Source organism: Hydra vulgaris, chromosome 08 (genome assembly GCF_038396675.1).
Source record: "Hydra vulgaris chromosome 08, alternate assembly HydraT2T_AEP".
Taxonomy (NCBI): domain Eukaryota; kingdom Metazoa; phylum Cnidaria; class Hydrozoa; order Anthoathecata; family Hydridae; genus Hydra; species Hydra vulgaris.
In genome coordinates this window covers 5,659,250-5,686,803 of record NC_088927.1, presented here as the reverse complement: position 1 = coordinate 5,686,803, position 27,554 = coordinate 5,659,250, and the positions used below count along the sequence as shown (strand labels likewise).

General features: G+C 26.7%; 1 protein-coding gene across 1 annotated transcript in view; it reads left to right on the top strand.

Annotated features, from left to right (window-relative positions):
* LOC101235934 (protein sidekick-1) overlaps positions 1 to 26,716 on the top strand; it is a 101,170-nt gene extending 74,454 nt beyond the window's left edge. Inside the window, exons 24-36 of the mRNA XM_065802679.1 lie at positions 966 to 1,262; positions 5,928 to 6,248; positions 6,686 to 6,756; positions 6,858 to 7,086; positions 11,635 to 11,750; positions 12,136 to 12,382; positions 13,632 to 13,916; positions 14,103 to 14,237; positions 15,533 to 15,712; positions 15,849 to 15,983; positions 17,610 to 17,727; positions 23,936 to 24,166; positions 25,267 to 26,716. Of these exons, the coding sequence (XP_065658751.1) occupies positions 966 to 1,262; positions 5,928 to 6,248; positions 6,686 to 6,756; positions 6,858 to 7,086; positions 11,635 to 11,750; positions 12,136 to 12,382; positions 13,632 to 13,916; positions 14,103 to 14,237; positions 15,533 to 15,712; positions 15,849 to 15,983; positions 17,610 to 17,727; positions 23,936 to 24,166; positions 25,267 to 26,068 (3,167 nt within the window). The 3' untranslated portion in view covers positions 26,069 to 26,716. The remainder of the gene's footprint in view (positions 1 to 965; positions 1,263 to 5,927; positions 6,249 to 6,685; positions 6,757 to 6,857; positions 7,087 to 11,634; positions 11,751 to 12,135; positions 12,383 to 13,631; positions 13,917 to 14,102; positions 14,238 to 15,532; positions 15,713 to 15,848; positions 15,984 to 17,609; positions 17,728 to 23,935; positions 24,167 to 25,266) is intronic.
* The last annotated feature ends 838 nt before the right edge of the window (positions 26,717 to 27,554 follow it).

Sequence of the window (27,554 nt, the reverse complement as noted above, 5' to 3'; positions counted from 1 at the left end):
TTTTAGAAGAAATAAAGTCATAAGTAAAAGCATTTAACCACAATTGTAAACTAATAGATTTTTTGTTAAAGAAACAGTTTTGTTAAATAATTTTTTTGTTGTTGTTAAAAATTAGTTAAAAAAAACTAAGTGTTTTAAGTTTTATCTTAAGGAATTAAATATATAAGTTTCTTTTAAATATAAAATTTATTTTTAGTCATAATATTTTAAAAAATGCACGATTTATTTTGATGTAAATATTTTATTAATAAGATATTTTGTTTATTGTTAATTCAATAACGTAAAGTTTTAATGACGTTCGTTTAATTTATGAAAATAAATTATGATCACAAATATGTTATCAGTAACTGATAAACAACAAAAAAAAACTCTTTCTTGTTTAAAAACTTTAAAATGAGTTCACATATTAAATAAGAAAAAATTTATTAACAGTTAATAAAATAACCAAAAACCAACTGTAAAATCATAAGAAAATAAACAAACATTGTTTTACGTTTCATGAAAAAAATATTATTTTCAAAATAAAACTTAGTTCATATTTGAAAAAAAAAATAAAAATGATTTTTTAAATGAGAACTTAGATTTTATTTGTAACTTTTGTTATAGTGAGAAAAAAACAAACTGTTTGTATGATTTTTAACGTGTTAATAAAATAACTTTAATTACAATGCGGTACTTAAAAAGACGCGAGTGACGCAATATAACTTCTAACGATGCAAAATATATTTGATGAGTTTTCGCTACGCGTTTTCGCTACGCAGCGAAATCTCGTAACAAGGCCTGATATATATATTTATATGTATGTATATAAATATATATATATATATATATATATATATATATATATATATATATATATATATATATATATATATATATATATATATATATATACTTATATATATATATATACTTATATATATATATGTATGTATATATGTATATTTATATAAGTTTATGTTTAGTTCCAGGAAAACCACATGATGTCCGATTTCCAGTGGTTACTTACAGCTATGCTCAGTTAACATGGGAAGAACCTTTACGCCCTAATGGAGTTATTATTGCTTATGAAGTTAGGTATTGTCAAAATGCAGATGAAAATAAATGGATTACTTATCAAAGAGATAAGGAACTACCACCAAGAACAGCTCAGATTAGTGGGCTTGTTTACAATTCATACTATATTTTTGAAATCAAAGCTAGAACAGCTGTTGGATGGGGTGAACCAGCAATTGAAAAAGTGCTTATTACATCTGAAAGATGTTAGTTTTTATTTTTTTGTTTGTTTATTTTTATTTTGTTTGTTAATTATTATTGAGCTATTGATCAGTTGCATTTTTTATGATTTTTTACAATTGGCGTGCTTTCCTTTTTTGAAAAACAAATTGTTTTTTAATTGTTGCATTTGTGTTAGTTTCTTATTTTTACACAGTTAAAAATTTAAAATCTTGTTTTTACTGCTTTAACTTATGCCACTCTTTTTGTTAGTATTTATTATTTTAGATTTCACTGTCAAGAAAATGACATTTTTAACTAAAAATAAAAAATTCATATTTTTACAAAAAAATTTTGTTATATTTTTATATTCTATTGTTTTTTATAAAATAATAACTATTTTAGAAATTTTTATAAAAATTTTGCTTTTTTTTGAGAACCAACATGATATACTTTAAAAGAACTTTTTTTTTTGTCTGATGTCTAAGAGACTTTAGCTACCCCTAAAAATATTTTTTTTTTTCAAAAGTTTTTTAATTCCAGTATTATTTTATTATATAGAAAACATTTAGGGTTGTGGGGTGTGCATTTTAAACAATGTGTAAAATTTGGACCACCCTAATATTACTCGTCATTCAATTAAGTGTCATCCTTTTTCTGTGACTGTTCCTAAGTGCTCCAAAAACGCTTATTCGTCTAGTTTTTTTCCTCAAACATCATTTCTTTGGAATTCGCTTCCTTCATCTTGCTTTCCTGATTCATATAATTTGCAATCTTTTAAGTCGTCCGTCAATCGTTATCTTGCTCTACAATCTTCATCTTTTCTCTTGCAGTAACTTCCAACTTTAATTAGTGGCTGCTTGAAGCCTTGTTGGAAGCGAAGATGTTTAAAAAAAAAAAAAAATATATACATGTATATATTTATATATATATATATATATATATATATATATATATATATATATATATATATATATATATATATATATATATATATATATATATTTATAACACAATCCAAAATAAATCCAAGATGAAATATTTATTTCATTTATAAGGTTCGTCAAGATTAAGACAGCCCTAGCCATAACCCCAGCCCCGGCTATGGTTTATCAAACACGGCCCCGGTCTAATATCAGCTCTGGTCCCTTATTAGTTGGTGATGGTAATGATGTTGATGATGATGATGATGATGATGATGATGATGATGATGATGATGATGATGATGATGATGATGATGATGATGATGATGATGATGATGATGATGATGATGATGATGATGATGATGATGATGATGATGATGATGATGATGATGATGATGATGATGAAACATAATAAGAACAATTTAAATGATAAGAATGTTATATTTTAATAACTTTTAGTAATAGGTTTTCATCAGTTTTAGATGTAAACAGAAAGTTTCAAGGTTACCTGAACTCTGTAGTAGCTTTCAGAGAGGCTAATTCTGTCAACAGCTGTAAAACATCATAGCGTTATCAGACCCATGTTGCGCATAGAAGATGTCCCTGATGGAATCTTACTTTTTACAAAATTCATCAGACTTATTTCCTCTTTGTGGGACTAATTTAAGTTTAGCTGTTATAGCTTGGTATCTTAGTGCTGATGGCTGTAAAGACCTTTGATTTGTAAAGACACATAGACATACTCACATGTTTATTCTGAAAGACATACTCACATGCTTAGTCTGAGCATACACTTACATATCAGTTCAAGAGTTTGTTGTAAAATTGGGTTTGAATGCTCTTAATGCTTCCGAGCACACCTTTTCAGTGCTTCCTGACAGACCTAATTACTAACTTTGATTTGTTTCTTGTCTCTGATCCTAAGCTTGTGCTCAGTTTCTCTTTGTTCTCCTTTAGATATGTAAGATGTGTCAAACTATGATTTCATTAAAGCTTTTCTCTTGTGCTTTATCTATGTTGTGATTCATTCTATTGTGTGATTCATCCTATTGTTGCACTTCCTCTTGATTTTTTACTTTTTTATTTGAGTTTATTTACGTCTTTAAGACTTTTTTTGTGATTTTTTTAATGATGCTCTTTTACATTTTTTGTTTTTTTATTATTGCAAGAAATCAATTATAGTATTACTTGACTGCAGTCATGACCAAAAAAGTAGAGACAACAAAAAAAACTTTTTTTTATAGTTTTGTCTTATTCTTTTGTTATTCTACCTATTTTAGACCTTGGTAAATTAATTATTATTATGTGTAAGTCACTGGTCTACTGTTTCCAAGCATTTATATCATATTTATTTTCACTCATATTTTTACTTTTTATCATTTTTTGTGTTAATGACTTATTATATATTCTATTGAACTCTATAGTCAGTATTATTGTTTATTAGTTTATTCACATTTAAATGGGTAAAACAAAAGACATTACTCCAAGGAAAGCATCTGTTGTTATTGCCTATGCAAATGCTGGCATGTCATATCAGAATATTGCTGAGAAAATAGATGTTCAGAAATCTACAGTTGGTTGTATTGTAAAGAGTTTCAGAGAAACAAGTAATAGCAACCGCAAAAAAAGCTCAGGAAGGTACATGAAGACCAGCCGATGCAATGACAATGCCATTAAATGAGCAATTGTTTCTAACCCATTTGCTGTGTCATCCGAAATTGCTGCATCCCTGCCTATTGCAGTTAGTGCTCATACCATTTGTTGACAACTCGTGGATGACTTCCAGCTATGTCGAAGAACACCCGCAAAGAAACCATTGCTAAATGATGTCCAGACAAAGAAACAAGTGCTGTTTTGCAAGAAGCACTTACATTGGACATCTGCCCAGTGGGGAAAAGTACTCTTCAGTGACGAATCGATGTTTTGCTAGTTTAGTGTTTGGGTTACCGGAGTTAGACATCTATCCAGTGCAAGGTACGAACCATATACACCGTGCCAACCATGAAACATCCACTAAAAATCATAGTTTGGGGATGTATATCTGATGCTGGCTGTGTCAGCATACATATCATTTCAAAAGAGGAAACTGTGAATGCAGCCAAGTATAAGGCAATCTTGGAAAACAAGCTGAAACCCATCATGGCCATATAGAAGTGTAATACGTTCCAGCAGGACTCGGCTCCATGTCATACCGCCTAAGTCATAGCCATCTAGCTAAAGAAAAACAAAATGAAGCTTCTAGACTGACCTGGAAACTCTCCTGACTTAAATCCAATTTAGAATCTTTGGTGTATCATGAAGAGAAAAGTGGTAATCCATGCTCCATCGAACATGCAGGATCTCATATATTGGCTGAAACGAGTTTGGTGCACTGAAATAACTGTTGAATTATGTAAAAAACTAGTAGACTCCATGCGGAATAGATTAAAACTGGTGCTTAAACATAAGAGTGCTGCCACAAAGTATTAAATTGTTTTTTTTTTATCCATCAACGCTTTTATTAGTGTTGTATGCCTATTTTAAATAAAATTTTTGAGCGTCTTTACTTTTTTGGCCGTGGCTGTAAGATTCATTATTTTCAAAATCTTTTATTAATTCTTAGATATTAGGTTTTAAAGAATTTAAATAATGTCATTAATAAAGGAAAATCTAACATTTCATCTCTCATACATAAATGTGATCCTATTACCTCTCCTGAAAAAAATGGCAGAGATGTTTCTAAAAATTTCTCTGTCCTTTTTTTTAAAATACTAATTCTAATTACGTCCTTGTAGTTTTTATACCTTATTAATTAGGAACATGCTGTTTTGCCGACAAAATCCAGGCACTGAAAATGATTTTAGACAAATATGAAATATATATGAAGCATCTTAGAAGGATCTTTGCAGGTAGCAGTTTTACACTAGCAGAGCAGGCAAAGTTCAAAGTGAGGGTACCATCAGAAGTGATAGCGCAGACAAATACCTCTTTGTATAATTTATATAAAAATTTTGTTTTGTTTTTTGCTAAGCTTTTTCTCTTAAAAAATTTAATAGCTTCTTCTGAGTTCACTAAACAAACAGTTTGAAAAGCAGTTGAGTGGCTTGCAATAAAAACAATTCCATGATTTACTAGCAGTCAAACTTTTCCTTGCAAAAATGAACAAAGTAAAAAATAACTAATAGTTAGTTTTATTTTGAAGATGAAAATAAAACTTTTATCATTTTCATGATGCACAAACTTTTGTTAAAAGTTCAAAATCAACAGCTGTATATCTATTAACTAATTCCATAGTAAAGCGTTAGAAGCACAAAGTACAGTCCCTGATATGTACAGAATGACAATCTTAAACGCTGCTGGTTAGCTTCACAAAGTTCAAAAACAACAATTGTATAATTATTAACCATGGTAAACAGACCATAGTAAAATATTAAACACTGCTTTATTTTTTTGGCACTAATAACACATTTACTAATGAGAGCATGAAAAAGTTGTGTAACTTTTATAGTATACTATTACACAATGCTGATTTGATTGTCAAATTATATGGTTAATTTATTGTTGGATGCTTGGCACATTTAGTTGATTACATTATCAAGTATTTATCATTGCCATTTCTATGCCTTCTAATGATTTTAGTGTGTTCTAATGTATTATATTTATACACTGCATCAAAGTTTTAGGAATTTAATGAATAAAATCCAATCACAATAATTTTACAGTTGACACAAAATATGTAGATACAAAATATGCAATTTTAATTATTAACTAGATGAATTTTTTGTTCATTTAAATATTTTTATAATTTAGTTGCTCCTGACAGCCCTGTTATCCTTCCTATACCAGATACTAACGTACGCGCTGAGTCAATTGTAGTCAGTTGGTTACCACGATTTGATGGAAATTCACCAATAAGAGCATACAATCTTCAATATATTAAAGATTATGGTGTTTGGAAAACATTTCAATTTGGAATCCCACCAACTATTAATTTGCCTGCATCAATGCATGAAGCTGAAGTAACTAAATTATTTCCAGCAAGTACTTACCAATTTCGTGTCAAGGCTATTAATGATATTGGTGATAGTCCTTGGAGTGATGTTACAAAACAGCAAGTAACGAAAAATCCTGGTAGGTATTTTTTGTGTTTTACTGTGTTTTATTAATAATTTTTTTAATGATAATAAACAGTTATTTAAATAAGCTATATATAAATTTAGAATAATATAGAATTTTTAAAATACTGAAATATAGAAATTTAGAATAATGTAGAATAAAATAGAATAAAAGTAAAAAAGTTATAAATTTTTAAAAAACAAGAAAAAAATATTATAATATATATAAATTTTAATAATGAAGCTAAGTAAAAAAAAAAAATCCTAAATTATTAGTTTATGTGTGCTTTTGTGCATGTATAATTGATAAATGTGTATGTGCATGTATAATTTATATATGTGTATACAATATACAAATATAGCTTTATTTGTGTTCTTTTGAAAATAATTATAAATATTTGTTTATTTTTCTCCATTTGTTTATATTTAGTTATGTTATTATTTTTTGTCCAGATACATTAGGTGGTCCTACCAAAGTTTATGTGACGAGAAAGACATCAACTTCTCTTGAATTTGCTTGGGAGGTATTATTTATGAAATCTATATTATTAACAAAAAGTTTTTATATCTTGGTCTTTTTTTTTTTATATTGACTTTATATCTTTATTTTTGTTGCTTTAATAAGCCGCCAATTTCATCAACTTCATTGCAAGAATTACGTGGTTATAGAGTAGAATTCAAAGAGGTTGGTGGAATTGATGATGAGAAAAAGATGAGTGTAAGTAGTTCACAACTTTCTTTCAAGTTAACTAATCTCAAAGTGTTCCAAGCATATGATGTAAGGATTGGTGCATTTACTGATCAAAATATTGGAGTTTGGACACCAGTGTATCAATGGAGAACAGGAGAAGCTGGTAAAATTTTGGATTAGTTAAACATAAATTTTTGTTGTTCCAATTCTTTACAAGTCTTAGTTTATTTGAAATGAATTAGATATTTTAATTCATAAAAAGATTTTATTTAGTCCTACTAAAAAATAACTACTAAAAAAAATGTTTATTAACAAATGTTAAATAAGTTACAATTTTTTCACTTTTTGCTATATGGATTTAGATAAATTTAAAAAAAAGAAAGATGTTCTCTCAAAAAATTAATTGCAACGATGTTTTGAACAGGTTGAAATGCAAGACAATATGTTTATGGTCATGAACCTTCATGGGATGCATGAACATATGTGTGTGTATATGTGTATATATATATATATATATATATATATATATATATATATATATATATATATATATATATATATATATATATATATATATATGTGTGTGTGTATATATATATATATATATATATATATATATATATATATATATATATATATATATATATATATATATATATATATATATATATATATATATATATATATATATATATATACATACAGTTGTTCCAAAATTATTAATAAATTCAGTATTGTAAACTTTATTTTTTGAACTTTTTATTTTTATATTAAAAAAACAAATTGAAGTTGAACACATGGCTATGATAATAAAAGACATCTTTTTTTTGAGTTAAGTAATTTTTTAAAAGGTGCCAAGACATTACATTTTTTTTGGATTATGTAGCCTGGTTTTTATCATTTATATTAAAACTTAGCGATTAGTTATTAATTTAAATTTATAGTTTAGTATTTACTTTATTTTGGTCTGATGGTTTTTATAAATTTCAAACAAATATTTTAGCTTTTAAATTTATTTTATAAAAATTTTAACATTGCAGTTATTTTAATGCTTATTAAAAGTACTTTTTATTACACAATTAAATTTGAGTTGTTACATAACCTTTGTTATCGCGCTAAAAATTTTTGCTATTTAAAGTGTTTTTAAAATTAATCCAAAGTTTGAAAAGATTTATAAAAAAATACATATTTATATAAATGTTATTACATATAATATTCTTTGATCATTTAAATAAAATGGGTTTATTGTAAATATTTTAATTATTTTGTTACTTTATTCAACAAAGTAATAAGTAAACTTAATAATTTATGTATTTAATATATTTACATTGTATTTTATCTATTTAGTAATTTTTTATTTTTATTATATATTTAATTATGTATTTAATAATTACATAGTTTATATATTTAATATATTTACATAGTAATTTATGTATTTAATCATTTACAAAGCATTTTGCATAGCATAGTAAATTTTAAAAGACATAATATAAATATATTTTCCTTTTCAAATTTTAGTTTTTTGAGCTTAGATTTTTTCTTTTTCTTTAAGATTTTTATTTCTATAGATAATTTATCTTACAAATTTTTGTTTTATTTTCAGCGCATTTTAAAATGCCTTGATTTGTCAAAACAAATTGCGTGGTCAAGTTGTAAAAATAAAACATTTTATGCATAGTCAGGAATGTCGTTTAATCGCACTTTAATTTAATTTATTGAACAAATTGTCCGGAACAAAAAAAGTTTGTTATTTCAAGCTCTGTATGTGTGAGTGTGTATATATATATACATATACATATATATATATATATATATATATATATATATATATATATATATATATATATATATATATATATATATATATATATATATATATATATATATATATATATATATATATATATATGAAGACCTCAGTGGAAAAACCAGTGTTGTCACATTTTAAATGTTTAGCAAAAGTATTTATTGATCATTAATAAAAGTCTTTCTATAAAGCAAGAAAAAAAAAAAGGAATAAAAATTGTAAAAATTTTATTTTTTATTAAACTATTTTTATAAAACTAATTAATCAAAATATATATATATATATATATTTTTTCTCTTATTTAGTTTTCTTTGCTTAATATAAAAACTTTTATTAATGATCAATTAATTCTTTCATTTTTTCAAATAAATAAATATATATATATATATATATATATATATATATATATATATATATATATTTATATATGTTTATAAATATTTAATATTAAATATATAAATATAAAATATATTTATATATATTTACTAGTAAAACAACTTAAAAACAAGATTTGCAAAAACCAGATGAAAAAGTAAAGTAATTCAAATTCACTTAATATTAGAAATCTGCTCACAGTAACAAAAAACAGCATAATAAGCAAAAAATAATTTAAAATTAAGAACAGAATGAACATCAGTAATGCGTAATACTTTAGGTGAATCGTTCTTATTAAATTGCTCCCATAAAAAAGCTGTTTATGATAAAAAAGTCTGAACAAGTATTTTTATAAAATTCCAAGACATAAATGTTTATATTATTATAACATAATACTAAACTACCAAACATAAACATGAACAAAGAATGCAAAACATCATTATTGCATAAATTATAGATAACATTGCATAAATTATATATCAAAATATTTCGAAACAAAGAAAAAAATGTCTACTCTCTTAAAATATTGTGGTTAAGTGAATTTAAAATTAAGAGTTACATCCATAGTAGAATTTTTTATTTAATTATATATATAAAATGCTTCGAAGATACAGCAATCATATAACTAAAATTATCTTTGGCTTTATAGATACAAACCTTTCAATGCGTAAGATAAAATGTTTTAGATTCTGAATCAATTGATGAATCAGAGTCACATACATGTGACTCTATCTATCAAGATGAGATCTTATTTTGACTTACTCTTCTTGACCAAGATCCAATTTTCCCCCACATTAATCATAACATAATCTCATTATTAGAACAAGCTTAAATATGACAACAGTATTCCATACAAGGACAAATAAAAGACTTATACAGCGAATGGTATCAGGAATTAGAAAATAGCAAACACAATAAAGAGAGGCTTTGAAACCATATATACAGTACAATACAAAGTTAGCATTTGCTATGTTTTTATTGGAGAAAAATACAAAAACTTTTTTTAAACTTAAGTTAAATTTTTTTAGATTTGATTTAATTTAACTGTCTGAACTTTTCAATCTCATCCGAGTTACTTTTGTCAAATTTATGGACAAATCGTCAAATGAAGTTTTAATAAGTTGTAATCAGCTTAACTTCAATTAATCTGAATAATAAGTTTTTAACTTGATAATACAGACTCTTTAAACTTCTTCAAATTAATTAATAAATTATTTTAGGAAATTCACTCCCGACAAGGCTGCAAGCAATCACAAAATATATCGGGAGTTAACAGAACCCAAAGAAGAGAGAAAGAAGTTAAATAACAAAAAAAACAAAAAAGAGAGCTTAGCTTAAATACTTGAAAAACTGTAAATTGTATGAGTGAGGAAACATGAGGAAAGGAGAGAATTCCAAACTACAGATGTTCCGAAATAAAAACTAGACAAATTAAACTTTTTCAGGTATGAAGAAAACAGTTACAGTAAAAGGATGGAACTTTAGTGAATGGCAAGTCACGTAAGATTGAGTTTTGATTAATGGTGATGATAGCTTGCTTTAGCAAGGTGTTTTGCTTTAACAGGTGATGATAGCTTGCTTTAGCGGCGATCATGGTATTAGTTGTAGAAAAAAGAAGGAGGTCCAACTTTATGATAGATTAGGATACCTTAGGATAGATTTACGCTTATCAGCTAGAGCAGGTCCAAATAAGTTTATAATTTAATGTCTAAAATAGAAAGAGCCTCATTAGAAAAACCACCCAAATATGACAACAGTACACAAGAATAAATAAAAGATTTATAGTGATAGAAAATGTAACCATGAGTAAGAATATAATGATTTATAGTGATAGAAAATGAAACCATGAGTAATGAATATAAAAAAAGAGAAGAAACTTTGGCAGATGTATTTAAGGTTTTCATAAGAATTTTTTATTAAGAATCAATAGCAAGTTTTTTTTTCAAAAATTTGTTTCGATACAACTGCATCTTTAATTCAGTTCCATGTTGACATTGTTAAGTCAACATGGAACTGAATTAATCTCAGGCATATATGTTATACTATTACTCTATCAAGTAAAAAATATTTATCACTAAGTTTTTTTTTCAAGATGACCATATGATGAGCATGTACGAGATTGAAAACCAGTTAAATTTATTGATGCTTCTAATAAAACTAAAAACCAGTTAAATTTATTGATGCTTCTAATAAAACTAAAAACCAGTTAAATTTATTGATGCCTCTAATAAAACTAAAAACCAGTTAAATTTATTGATGCCTCTAATAAAACTAAAAACCAGTTAAATTTATTGATGCCTCTAATAAAACTAAAAAGTAATAAGAATACTCTCAAATATAACGCTGGTATTATTAGCTCAGTATTGTGTGTTTATTATTAAAATTATTGTTAAAATTATTAAAAAATTAAGTTTGCTCAAAAGTTTTTTATTCTTATTCTTTATTAAAAAATTTTTTTTTATTAAACATTTAAAAATTTAGTGTTTTTTTTAATTATGCTTAAAAAAAATATTTTCTTTTATTAATTAGCTCCAACTGAAGCTCCTCGAAATGTCAAAGTAAATTTCCAAGGGGCTAGTATTGTTCGAGTGACCTGGGAATCTCCAGTAGCAGATTCAGTTAGAGGCTATTTGCAGGGTTTTAAGGTTTGATGTTTCTTTTGTTAGTTTAGTTTAAGAAGTTTATAAAAAATATTTTCTGAGAAATTTTAGTAAAATTATGAATTTAATGTTAGAAAAAAAAAACATGTTTAATAAAAAAAAAAATTTTCGCTTTAACTTTAATGCTCTAAAATGCTTTTAGCCTTTTTTTATTTTTTAGCTTTGTGTACTAAATGTACTAAACATATGAATGTACATTGACTGAAGGTTTTAGTCATGTCATTTAGTCAAGTTGTTATGACATATTATTTACATACATTTACATTAACATACAACAGTCATGCTGTTTTAGTTTAGAACAAATTTTCCAATTTTTCACATTTTTTACTAATTCTTTTTTTTTTTAATTTTGAAAGTATTTTTTAATTAGGTTGAATCTACTCGAATAGGCTCAAATCGTCGCCGCCGAAGTATTGTTCAGAGGTCAAAGCGATCTTTAGATGCTGTCTGCCAAGAATTTCCTGCTGTACAAACACATCTTGCAGGTCCATTCTCATATGAAGTAACGATTAAAAATTTGCGCAAATATACGAGTTATGCAATAACAGTTCGAGTTTATAATTCTTTTAGTGATGGACCTAAAAGTCCTTCTATTCAGTTTACTACTCCATCTGATAGTAAGTTTTGTTTGGTTAATGTATAAAAACATAATAATAATTGTGTTTTCCACTAGCTCATAATTTTAAAAAGTTATTAAAAGCTTTTTCAGGGGGGTCATCCATAAAGTGCATGTACGCCAAAAATTTAAAATTTGATCCTCCCCTTCTTTCTTTAAAATCCCTGCCCCTAGTCTTCTCCCACGTACATTAAATATAAAAGTACATACTTTTACATTGAATCTCTAGCCCCTCCCTTTCCTTTGATTTTGTCTGCTATATGTCTTCAGGGCGTTAGCCAGGAAAATATTTTATACCGCGTTTTTGTGATATTGGGAATTTTTATCGTTATTGTTTCCCAAAATATTCGGAATTTTCATTGAAATTTTCCTTTTACCTCTAAAAAAAAAAAGGGTCATTGAATTTTGGGAATTTTAAACCCATTGGGAATTCAGCGTTATACGCGGCGCCATTGGGCTAGCTAACACCCTGGTCTTCTTTCTATGATTGTATGTACATTATGCAAGATTCATAATTTGTAACTAAATAAAACTTAATCTTCCAAGAAGTGTTAAATTTTTTTCTGTTTGTATTTGACATTCTTTTGGATTGGATTGGCCTAAAAAATAAGTTACCAATAAATAATGTTCTATTTTTTTTTTTTTTTTTTTTTTTTTTTTTTGCAATTGTTACTTCTGAAGGATATTAAAAATGCTGTATTTTACTATGGAAATTATAAATTATTCTTTTGGACAACTTGTTATTGTTTAAACAACAAATATAATGAGTAGCTGTAGACAAACGAATGTCATAGCAACAACTACTTTTAGCATCATAACTATGTTTGCAACTAAAAACAAATTTAATTATAAAGTTTAACAGGCGTGTTTCACTACATGACCATTACTTATTAGGTAATGTAATGATAAAGAAGTTTCTTAATGATGATTATGAATGATGTATGAAAATACAAAATATTTTGTTATTTTTTGTGAAGCTTTTTTTTGTTTGTTTATTAATAAATTTATTTATTGTATTTATTGTATAAACTATATATTATATTATTTATTATACATTCTTTAATTACTTACATTTTGTTTACGTCTTTTAAATTAAAATTTTTTACTTTTTATTTGAAAGTCAGGCCACCTTATTTATTTTTATTATTATTATTATTATTATATATATATATATATATATATATATATATATATATATATATATATATATATATTATATATATATATATATATATCTTAATAATTTTTAGTTCCTGGGCCACCTTATTTATTGTCCCAAAGAGTTTATACAACTTTGATTGATGTTGATTTTGCTGCACCGTGTGAACCAAATGGTCAAGTGCTTGGCTATAGAGTTCAATACAAGGAGAAAAATGGAGGATTTTTTGCAACAGTAGATTATGATAAACACACTCGACGTATTCGCATCTCAAATTTGAGGTCTCTAACATCTTATCTTTTGTCCTTATCGGCTAGAACTGAAGTCGGTTATGGTCTTAATGCTATAATTGAATTTAACACAAAAGAAATACTGAGTAAGTGTTAGTTCTTTGTCAATTTTTTACTGTTAACTTTCTTTGTCCAATCAATATGCTTTGATTCTTCTTTTCAATTCTTACTTGTAATTGAAAATCAAAAAATATAAAATTTAAAAAAAGTCAATATTATCAAAAAATATAAAATGTTATTTTTACTTTTTTAATCTGATTTTAATTAAATAGATCCACCTCTTGCGCCTGGTCCTCCTGATGCCCCAGAAGTTTATAAAAATCAACCTGGTGTGCTTATAATTCAATGGCAAGAAGGAGATACTAGAAATATACCTGCTGATCTATTTAATCTTCAATATAGCTTAGGTTTGTTAATACAATATTTTGTTAAAATGGTAAATAAAGTTGTGACTAATTCTACTAAATGCATAAAAAATCACAATCAGTTAAGTTAATTTTTAGGAATAAAAAGCTGTGCCTTGTTTATATATAAAAGTTTAATTTCCATATATAGTTTTTTTATGTAGTATAAAATGACTTTATTTATTTTCTTTCTTTTTGTGTGTGTGTAAATTCTTTCTTTTTGTGTGTAAATAAACCTACTTAACTTAAATGCCTGTATAGTTTTATTTCTTACTACTACTAAAAAGATTTTAACTTTATTTTAAACATAATTTATTATTTTTACTTGATATATTTTACAATTTTTTCATTATTTTTTATAAATTTACAACATTTACTTAAAAAATTACATAAATATTCATTATTACTTGATAATTAAAAAATAAAAAGCTAACCTTGTAAGTCTAGAATTTTTTTAGTTTTTAAATTTAACATTTATTATAAAGGTGTCAAATGAGGACTTTTACAAAGTATTGCTTTTTTAAAAAAAATGCATTTTATAAACTTTCAATTTTTGCCTGCCACAATTTTATTTTTAAATTGCAAAATGATTTTAGTTATGTTTATGTTCCCTAGGTTGAAATAGTAGTTAGGAGGTTGAAATAGTAGTTAGGAGGAATATTCCTACACTTATTAAGTGTAAATAAATCTCTTTGTAAAACAAATAAAAATTAAAGAAAATTCATCATTTTAAAAAATTATTCATTAATAAAGCAAATTTATTATTGATAAAGCAAATAACACATTCATCATTGAAAAAGACAAAACACATTTATCATTAAAAAAGATGATTCATTTACTATTAAAAAAAGCACAAAATACATTTATTATTGAAAAAGCAGCCCTAGGAATTAAAAAAAAATGTTGACAATAATTTGCTGATCTTAATCTTATAGATATTGGCATCAGGTTGGCAAAAAAAATTAGTTTGAAATGTTTAACCATAAAACATAGAAATGAGGTTGGCAATTTTTTTCCAACTTCAAACACTTCTAGGTCGGCATTGCCAAATGTCAGCCCTAATTCTGAGGGCTGAAAAAGTAAATAATAAATTTATTATTAAAAAAGCACATGATACATTGAAAAAGCATTTTATCATTTAATAAATTGTTAAATGATAAAATTTTATATATTTTTTAGTTTTTTTTTTGTTTATTTTTTATTTATTTTTGACAGAGAGATTTTATTATCTTATTAACTATCTATTAACTAGTACCTCAAAAATCTTCTTAGACTTCTTAATTATTCATTTTATTTAGAAAATGGCTTATGGACTGACTTTAAAACTGTTACGCCTGATCAATTACGTTATGATGGAACAGCTGTAGTCTATACTATAATTGGTTTAAAACAAGAAAAAGCATACAGGTTTCGTGTAAGATCTACTACTGCATTAGGGACATCACCTTATAGTAATCCATCAAAACCTATTACACCAGGTAATTTCTGTGGCAGCTTATTTTTCTATCAAAGTGTCTTTAATAATATAGACATTATTATGATAGTGATGATTTTTTTTATTAATATAATTATTATTTTCTAAAATATATTTTATACAAAAAATTTTGTTTCTAGTTAAAAGCAGTGGTTTGGAAAAACCATTTTACAGAGAAATTTGGTTTATATTTGTTGTTGCTATTTCTTTGTTACTTGTAATACTGCTTATTACAATTTGCTGCTGTTATCATTTCAAAAACAAAAAAATATATAGTACGTAAAAGTTCAATATAATTTTATTTAAATAAAAGCATTTGATATATAAAACTCATATATAAATTTTTTTAAACTATTTAATTTTATTTTAACTCTTTTTTTTTAAGCATTTTTCTATCACTTTCTATCACTTTCCCTTGATTTTTTGTGGATTATGAATTCAGTTGTTTGTGTGTGTGTGTGTGTGTGTGTGTGTGTGTGTGTGTGTGTGTGTGTGTGTGTGTGTGTGTGTGTGTGTGTGTGTGTAAACTGTGTTAGTGTCTGCAAAAAGAGTTTGAATGTACTGAAGATTTCACAGATGGTTATTTTAGTATGATGTCATAGCGTTTTTTAATTTCATTAAATATGTAATTCGATTAAAAGTATTAGAGTTTTTCAGGACTTTAGAGTTAGTATCTTTAAATAATTAAATGTTTTATTTTTCTATATTAGAATTTGCAAAATTCCAATTATATCTTATGTTTTTGAATTACAACTTTTATCTCTTTTCAATTACTTAATTAATCTTGGTCAAGAACTAAGAAGAGAACATTTGCTTGTAACCAGTAGTAAGCACGTAAACACATAACAGAAAAGATCAATAAACATATAAACAAACTTTTTTTTTTTTTCAGTCAGGTAATAACTTTAGTTCAAGGAAAAAAAACTTGAAGATCGAATCTTTTACTCCATTAAATATGCCACTATCTATTTCCTCAAAAATCTACAATAAATTTGCAAAAGTTTTGCAGGATAAACCATCTTGACTAAACAATCTACCTGCTTACCATCAGGAACCAACTTGACAATAGAAATAACAAAAATTAAAGAAAAAGCTCTCGAATCCTAAACCTGGCACAAAAAAAAAAATGGCTTGCATAGTTTCTGTCATTGGTTCATGGCAAAAAAGTTTTATAGCTAGATAAATAGTAGTGTCTCTATCATTTTAACCAATAAAAGTATTTAGCCTGAGATATCTTATTCAAATGTATTGAATACCGTTGCCATATCTGTATGGAATACTGTTATGTATTCTATTATGTATTGCCATATCTGTGTGGAATACTGTTATGTATATGTACCTTGTATGGAATACTGTTGCCATATTTGGGGCGAATCTTCTAATGATGCCTTTTTTCTTTTAGACAAGGTGCAAAAATGTATTGTAAACATAGTTGGACCTGCTCTTGCAGCCAACCTCCAACCATTATCACATCGTCGTAATGTTGCTTCTCTTTCTCTTTTCTACAAATACTATAATGGGTACTGCTCTAAAGAGCTAGCGTCTCTTGTGCCATCTACTAAAATTCATTCTCGTGTTACTGGTCATTCAATTAAGTCTCATCCTTTTTTTGTGACTGTTTCTAAGTGCTCCAAAAACGCTTATTCATCTAGTTTTTTTCCTCGAACATCAGTTCTTTGGAATTCACTTCCTTTATCTTGCTTTCCTGATTCATATAATTTGCAATCCTTTAAGTTGTCCGTCAATTGTTATCTTGCTCTACAATCTTCACCTTTTCTCTTCCAGTAACTTCCAACTTTAATTAGTGGTTGCTTGCAGCCTTGTTGGAAGCAAAGTTGTTTAAAAAATGATAATAATAAAAAAATAATAATAAAATACAAAAGAACATATTTTATCTTTAGTAACAACTAAACCTGGTCAGAAGATAAGCAGTTTTGAGATGTCTTTACTTCAAAATGATGAAAGCAATGAAAGGCTTTTGCGCTCACCAAGTACTTTGGCACCATCTTCAAAAAAAGGGTAAATTGTATTTATAAATATTTTTTTGTGTACTAGTTGAATAATTGTTATTATAGACTACTAGGTAGTACTACTAGGTAATGGTACGCTCTTAATAAGTAATAATACTCTCAAATAGTTTGACTGTTTTAATTGGTATAAGAAATTTATACATTGTTTTCTGATTCTGTTCTCTGTATCTTCTTTTTGTCCTGCTCTGCAAGAGTTTTAGTGCCATCAGTGCAGATTTTTATTACATAAAAAAGTTAACAAAGATGGTAGTTTATAACATTGAGAATAGAAGCAGTTCAAGTACTGATCCTTGTAGTACTTCACCTATAATATATTATTCTGACTGGTTTTAAGTACTACTCGTTGGTGTCTATAACCAAGAATGATTTTATCTATGTAGCAAATTTATTGTTAAAACCAATAAAAATTCGATACAGTGTTAGATGCTTTCATAAAACCATTGAGTTAAATGATGGCTTGAAGTTTATTATCTAACACTGCATTACCGAAATCTTGACACTCTCACAATTTAGTTTCAAAAATTCATTTTGGAACCATGTTGTTGCTAGTGGTAAAATTATTAGTTATTAGATGTTCCATTATGGAATTATAATTAAAATTATACTTCCCATTAGCTTGTTAACTCGGTTTAAACTGAACTTGAATTAAAGCTTTTCATGAAGATTATTTTTAACGGTGCACAAAATGATATGGTACTGTTGTAATGAATGTATGAACTGTTGTATAAAATGTATGAATGTTGATGCTGATTTTACCTATGAATAATAATTTTTTATTAATTATTAGGTATTGTTTACGGTGTTTATTATCAGATGAAAAAAAATTTTTATTGTATCTTTGCTATCTTCAAGTTTTTAAAAAAAAAAAGCATAGAGGTTATTTAAAAACCGTTTTTGTTCTTATTTAGTGATATTTGTCTTACAATGAGCTTGAATTTGATTTTTGTTATAATTTAACATGAATAATAATTTTTTATTAATTATTAGGTATTGTTTACAGTGTTTATTATCAGATGAAAAAAAATTTTATTGTATCTTTGCTATCTTCAAGTTTTTTTAAAAAAAAAAGCATAGAGGTTATTTAAAAACCGTTTTTGTTCTTATTTAGTGATATTTGTCTTACAATGATCTTGAATTTGATTTTTGTTATAATTTAACATACGAAAGAAAGTTTGTTTTATTAACCAAAAATTCAAATTACATTTGCTTAAGTAATCTTTTGCATAATTTTAGGTCTTTTTTCTCTTGTTTATGATGTTTGGTGTTAGGTTAGACATCTTAGTTGCTACGAAATTTATACCATCCACAATGTTTATTTTGAATGAGTTTTTGCAAATAAAATTAGCTTTTAGCAATTACTAAAATCAATTTAAGCATATTTGTGATGGTGGTTAGAGATATGTTAAATGGTTGAGTTGTTTTGAGTTGTATATTCCCATATAATACTTAAATGTTCATGCATGATGCTGCCAGGGGTTGTTCCTTGCAATATCTCAGATACTCATTACTGCAATTTAGTAAACAATAAATTGAGCGTAGATAGTTCTTTGAGATTTTTGTAACATGTTGGAAAGTTTACATGTTAAATAAAAATGACAGTGGTTTATACTGATAAAATTTAATTTAGTCGTTAGATTATTTGAGTTGAATATGTTGTTATCTGTTTTAAAAAATGTAGAATTTGGTTGCTATTTTTTGTCTCATTTAATCTTAACATTAAATGGAATGATGAAATTTCCCAGCAATCAAAAGTTCATTGAAGTTGTTAGAAGAGAGAAAACTTTCTATGAAATGCTTCATAGAAAGATTCATATTTTTTTTGTGTTGTATGATGAATAAAAAATTTACTTAGCTTTTAGATTGAAGCTTATCAATCTCCCTTATAAACCTTTTGTGGCTATGTCCCCAGAAGTTTACAATTGGTTGTGCTTGAGGTACATTTAGGTGTTTGGATTCTTTGTCAACACAATTGACATATTCGTCAATACAATTCAGAGAGACTTTAAAATAATGAGAACTTGCTAAATCTGGCCAAAAAAATTGTTCATGAGACTTGTGAATGAGCAGAAGAAACCTGTTTTCTAACCATTTATTAATATTGATTGATGTGTTAATTGCTACAGCCTTGGAACCATAAAACAATGGCTCTGACATACCACGATCAGATATAACTGTCCACATTAATGATTTTTTAAATTATTTATATAGAGAGAGAAGAGAACAAAAATAAAATAAACCTAGTTTAGTTTTTTATTAATCAGAGTTTTCTTCTAAAAAAGTCTTCTAAAAGAAAAACAAAATATACAAGTAACAGTAATTATTAAATCATAACTGCAAAAACAAGTAGCACTAAGAAATCCAGTTGCATTTTTAAAAAGACTATTGCCATCAAGTAACAGTAGTGATCAAATTATTTTTTTCAAACAAAACACATGGAATCATTGTAATAAAATTTTTATTTTATATAGTTAGTAACAAATGAAACTTATTTAATAAAAGCTTATCTTTATTAAATCTAAAAGCTTATTCTTTTTGAAAGTAAACAAAAATAATGTTAATTAACTCATATTATTTTTAGATATTCCTTGTGCCACAAAATATTTAAAATTTGGATCAAATATTTAAGAACATAAAACATTTTTCTAAAAGTTTGAATTGATTTAAGGTCTGAATAAAGTGAAACCATAAGTTAGACAGAGTTGAATAGTTTTATGATTACAGGAGATTTCTGTAATATAGTGTGTCATAATATAGTGTGGGTTGTAAACTTTATTTATACAAATAAGACTCACAAAGATTTTTAGATCCACTGAATAGTGGCGTTTCAATCAGTTACGGAACTGACTGCTTCATATAAGTTATCATAAGTTTTTATAATTATTATAATTATTATAAATTTTAAATTTAATAATCTTTAGCAACAAAACCAACTCCTAATAGAAACTAATTTTAAGTTAAAACATAAAGTGATCTATATGCTTTAACTTAGAACTTAGGTATTGAAAATTGATTTAGTAGTGAAGAAAGTAACACCAGGTTCAATTATGCTTATAACAAATGTAAATATATGTAAATATAATGAAATGTCAAGTTAAAGATGTCAAGTTTAAAGATTTATTTGCATCACAAGTTACAATATATTTTTTAAGATCTTTAAAATTTGAATTTTCATAATGTATTTTTTAAGATCTTTAAAATTTGAAAGATCATGCAAGACAAGCAAACGTTAAAAAACTGATTATGAAACAGTTTTTATAATATGTAATAATAATAATATTATTATTATAATATATTATATATATATATATATATATATATATATATATATATATATATATATATATATATATATATATATATATATAATATTTAATAAATATGTTGGAAAGTTTACATGTTAAATAAAAATGACAGTGGTTTATACTGATAAAATTTAATTTAGTCATTAGATTATTTGAGTTGAATATGTTGTTATCTGTTTTAAAAAATGTAGAATTTGGTTGCTATTTTTTGTCTCATTTAATCTTAACATTAAATGGAATGGTGAAATTTCCCAGCAATCAAAAGTTCATTGAAGTTGTTAGAAGAGCTCGCTTCATAAGCGAGAGGTTCCGAGTTCGATCCTCACCATGTCCCTGGTAGTACCGTGCTCAACTTGTTTCTCTGCGCAGCGGCCTTGTTTGTCAAGGTTCGTGTTTCGGAGTTATAGAGTTGAGAGAGGGTTATAACCACTATTAAGTAGCCTCCTCATCTGTAGTGGCCTTCTCGGCCTTCTCGGAGGCGAATAACAAAAAAACAAAAAAAAAACATATACATACACATATTAATATTAAATATATATATATATATATATATATATATATATATATATAGAGAGAGAGAGAGAGAGAGAGAGAGAGAGAGAGAGAGAGAGAGAGAGAGAGAGAGAGAGAGAGAGAGAGAGATAGAGAGAGAGAGAGAGAGAGAGAGAGAGAGAGAGAGAGAGAGAGAGAGAGAGAGAGAGAGAGAGGAAACAATCAGTTAAAAGAATCTAAACTTAATGTATGAAACTACCAACTTCTTTCATTAATATCATGTAGAGTTTTTGAAAAATTAATTATGGGGTCTTTAAAACACAACCATTTTCTCTCATTAAATCTATCTGTATATACTATCATCATATCACTTACAATCTATATCTATATATACTATCATCATATCTCTTAAAACTGACTGAGACTCTTTCTGTGATTATCTTTGTAATGGCCTTTGGGTAGAAATCTTTCATCTTCCTGCTGACAAATGTGTTTCTTATGTAACTTCTTGGATTCAGGCTGGCATGGAATCTTTTATTCCCTCTCAATGATTCTAAGTCAAGCCTCGTTCTTCTCCGTGGTTTTCCTCTTGTTGTGCAGCTGCTATTTTGCCAAAACAATTCTCCAGAAAACAGAAGTCTGTTTACTATCATTAGAAGCCATTGTAAAAAGGTTTTGTCTATCGCCAAAGCCCACTATTCTCATGTCACGAAATCTTGTATTTCATATGAGACTTCTGAAGAATCTTTTACTGTGTCTATAATAAGGTTAAATTTGTTATTCCACCTCTCTTGCATTGTTCAGATTTTGTTACCTCACCTAAAGGCAAAGCTAAAAGCTAAAAGTTTGCTAAAAACTTTTCATTAATCTCATCTCTTGATTCCACTAACCACATCCTACCTGATAGCCAACAAACAGGTTGACATTCGTATCACTCCAGCTTTTGTATCTAAAGTGATCTCCTGCTTAGACTCTTCTACAACTTTTGGTCCGATCTTCTCGTTCTACTGCTAATTTGTAAACAGTAATAACTGATAGGTTTTATTGTGTATTAGATAGATGTAGAGAGGATAGGACTATTATTCTCATATTTTCTATAGCTTTTGATAAAGTTTGGCATCCTGGTCTTCTCCATAAGCTCTCTTCTTAAGGTGTATCAGGTAATTATTTTAAGAATATTGAATCCTTCCTTACCAATTGTAGTATAAAGACTATTGAGGTTAACTTTTACTAAGTGTAGTAAAAGTTAACCTCAATAGTCAGCACTCTTTTTTATTTTCTGTAACTTCAGTGGTTCCTTTAGGTTCTATCTACTACTTAGGGTTCTATCTATGGCCCTATACTTTTTTAATCTACATTACAGAAATTCTCACATCTAAGATAGCATTATTTGCTGGTGATACTACCGTTTATTTTTGTCTTGATAAGAAGCCAATACTCTCTGATTGCTTGGAGAGGGCATTTGAGCTTGAAAAGGATCTCACTTCTGCTACAGCATGGTGGTTTCAGTTGCTGATGAACATTAACTAAAAACTATTAAGTTAAGCTACTCAGAAAAAGTATTCAAATTTTTTTTTATTTTGTTTTTCGATGAAGTCTTCACCATCAATAAGTTTGAATAAATCAATAAGTTGTGAATAAAACTATTTAATTTTTGTCTTTTATCATTAAAAACAAATAAACTGATTTTAAATCCATAATTTTATTAATTTTTCATATATAGTTATTTATAAATTGTAAGTGTTTTAATAACAGTGTAAATGATTTAATAGTGGTTTTAAAAATTTAAAAGATGATTATCTAGTGAAGTTCATTGAACTGGGTGTTCTTAATTAGCTTCCCCAAGATTTGCTTCCCCATGATTCGCTTCCTCATGGTTCACTTCCCCAAGACTCTTCAGGAGGCTACACAATTTATTTTTTTTTTTTTTAAAAATTTTTTGCAACTCTTATAACCCTAAACTCTGAAACACTTTTTTAATGGAAAAACAGGTTGAGTGCGGTACTTCCAGAGGCATAGAGGGAATTCAAGTCGTGAACTACTTAATTTACAGCCCTCGGAATCAGAAAAAATGAGGTCTGCAATAATTTGCCGACCTTAATCTGCTTGAGGTCAGCATCAGGTCAGCAAAAAAATTAAATACAAAGGTTTTACCATAAAACATAGAAACAATATTGTTAAATTTTCACTGTTACATAACAAACTGCATACATAAGTTGTTTATCTATGTTACAAGTTTTACTAGTTAGGAAATGGATTTTTTTTTAATAATATGTTACATATCTTTAATTTTATCTTTACTTTGTATATTTCTATTGTTATTTTATTTCACATATTATTACCATAAATATATTCCACATATTTTATCCCATAATATAAAATATTGCATGCAATCATTTTTAGTGATACATTAAGGTCATCAACAAATAGTATCGCAAAATCTGTTAGAAAATCTCATGACAGTGATAGTGATTCACAACAGCAATCTACTGATCCAACATCAATTGCTAACCATTACTCTAATGATCCAAATCATAAAAACTGGAGTGACTCTATGGATAAGAAAACAAAAAAAGAAATTTTATCAGAATTTAACAAGAGATCTGATGGCAATTTATCAAAAGGAAAAAATCGGTAATTTTTATGTTTAATAAAATCCAAAAAATATAGTAATTATGTTTGTAATTATTTTCAATTTTATTATTAATTGTTTATAATAGTTGTTTCTACTACATTATTTACAATATACTTGACAATATACGATGACAATTTTTTTGGTAGCACTAAAAAAACCCACTACCAAAAAAACTTAGATTAAAATTTGAAAGTATTAAGAAAATATTGGTAAAAATAATAGTTAAAAAATAACATAATAGTAACAAAGTAATAAGGTCGACATCAAGTTAAAAAATGTCCAAATAAAATATGCCCAAATTGTTTTCACTACATGAGAACAAATATTTTTAATAATTTGACTATTTTGCTAAAAGATTAACAAAAACCATTACGTGTAATTGCTTGAATCTCGTTATTTACCTGCAGCAGATGAAAAATATTTTCTTTTTGGAAAAATTTGTTAATATTATAAATTAATTATTTTTAAGTAAATTCAATAAAATAAATTTAAAATGAAGTGTTTACAGAGAAAAACCTTGTAAATCTACTTTATTCTTTTGTTTCAAAAATGTTTTGGTTACATGTGACAACATTGTTTGAGTTATATAGGTTAATGGTGTTGATATTTAGACGAAGATATGAAAATATAATGCTTGAATTGATACAAAGTTTTGAATCATAATTTCAAATCTAATAAACTATCATAATTTCAAATTTTCGTATTACATCCTTTAAAACACTAAATTGACCTCAACAGATTTTTTAGAGAAGTAACAGTCTTAATTATATATAATAATGGTTATACAGTATTTATAATATTAGCATATTCATTTAACTTTTTAATTAATTAGTAGTTACTAATTTAGTCGTGCACATGTAGGAAGTACCTCATTTTTTTTACTAAATTACTAGGTTTTTTTTTTTTTTTACTTTTACCCCAGTTGTACTTTTTCTTGCCCTCCCTCTTACATGCATTCATACATACATACATACATACATACATACATACATACATACATACATACATACATACATACATACATAAATGTTTGTGCGTTTGTGTTTTTGCAATTTATAATGCTAGATAATATTTTATGATAAGTATATTTATTTCACAGAAGAGGATCTGAAGAGGTTTTAAATCGACCAAGAGCTCGTCCTGGACGGCCAGATCTAACAGAACAAAAAAAGCTTGCTCGATCTGAACCTATGTTAGCTGAAGAAAGTCCAATATATCAACAACCTGATATGCCAAAAGTTCGAAGACCTGCAAAAACTCCTTTTGACCCTGCACTAAGTAGATCTCAACCTGACATCCAGAAGCAACCTAAAATACCAGAAAATCCAATAACAAGGCAATCCAGTTTTTTGAGGGCTACGCTAGGTGGTTCTGATGACAAAGAGAGCTTCCAAGATGCTTTTGAACGAGAAAAAACTAAACGTGAGCTTGCCATGGAATTGGATTCAAGATTAGATTCATCTTATCCTAGTAATGCTCCTCCCCCATATGATTTTAATTCGGCTCCACCGGCATACACTCCATCTCAGGCTGATGAAGATGAGTTGGCTTCTGAAATGGGTTATCCTGTAAAACCACCTATATTGCCTAAACCATATAGATGGAGCGATCGATCAACTAATTCAAATATCACACCTTCTTCACATGCTTATACTCCCCCATACAATAACCGAATTTATGTTGATAATTCTCAACCCAATCTAAAATACCCACAAGTAAATAACGATAGAGGTTATCCATTGAATAGTAGACGTATTGATGATCGCTTTTCTCCTGAGCCTCGTTTTTTTCCATCTCGTTCTCTAAGTTCAGGAGATTCAATTGCTCATAACATAAAATTTAATGATGAATTAAAAGAAGATGAAATAGATGGTTTTAAAACCGATACCACATTAGTTTAAAATGTCTGTTTCAATAAAAAAATGTCCGAGTAAATTTTAATTTGATAAGATTATTATGGGAGGCATAAATACGCCGCTGATTGCATAAACTTTTTTGAGTTTCATTGCGATAATTTATTCAAGTTCTTAAATTTTTTAATGCCTAAATATAACTCGACACCAGTTTTGAAGCTACTGCAGTTTTATTTCAAAGAATATTTTTGATGAACATTTTATTTATTGATAGGTTTTTGATTAATATTTTTTATTCTATTTTTATAACATGATTTTCATATATATTTTTTTAATAACTTTAAAATATTTTTGGGGGCTTAATTTTTATTGTACTGATTTTGAGCTGGCTTATTTTCGTATATTTAATATGACGTAATGTTTTTACAATTTGTTCGTATTTTATATTTATTAGATTAATCTCAAAAGTTATTTTTATTAATTGCTGACGCTGTCTGTGTAATAAATTTTTTTATGTTCTTTATACTTCTATTGAAATGTTTAAATAGTATTTACTTTGATTATATTTTATTGTAAATCTGATTAAAAGGGTTAATTGCAACTTATTTACTAACGGTCACAAATATTTCTTTCATTAGTGAAACGATTTTATTCATTTATTATGAGTAATTATTTAAATACATTTAACCAAGCTCAGATTCAAACCTCTTCTTTGGTCTGTACCTTTAAACTTAATTTGTTAAATATCTTGGCAAGACGGTCACTACTGCTTTAATCCCCTGGAAGTGTTTTTTAAACCTGGAATATATCTAGAACTTTAAAAAAACCTTTGTTTTTATTTTTTTTGTTGATTATTTAATTTATTAAAAAAAGTTTTAGAGAATAAAATGAAATTTAACACCTTGGTAAAGTTTTTTAACCGCGTATCTTGTATTTTTAAACTGGGTATCTTATATTGAGTTTAAAAAATAATTAAATCTAAAGCCTATGTATTTTTAAACACGTTTTGTTGTATCTTATGTGTTTAATATTGTATGGAGAGACTAGGGCTAGTTCCATCTGCTTTTACTCTTTGAACTCCGTAGCCCTAATGGCACTTTTTTTTTATAAATATATATGTAATCTTGAAGAGTTGAAAATGAGTCTTGAAGTCACATTCATCAAAAAAAAACTTACTCCAACTTACCCCACACAGGGGTAAGTTGTAAACTGTTAAAATGATTATTAAGTGCAAAATTCAAAGAATTTTTTTTTTTACTAATTTATAAACAAAATTTTATCTAAAACTTATAAAATGTTATTTGCCAATTATTCTGTTGCAAACTTTAAGCTTAAAATTTAAAACTACTTTAAGCTTTTTTTTAAGTAACAAAAAAACCCTCCAATGGTTTTTAAAATCAAATAACGATTGGCCGTTTTTCAGACCACTTGTTTCTTAAAAACGGCAATTCTGACTAAAATTTTTACAATTTTTTTATTTCATACAGCCTACTATTTTCTTCATAAAATAAAATAGCAATGGATGCCTAAAGTT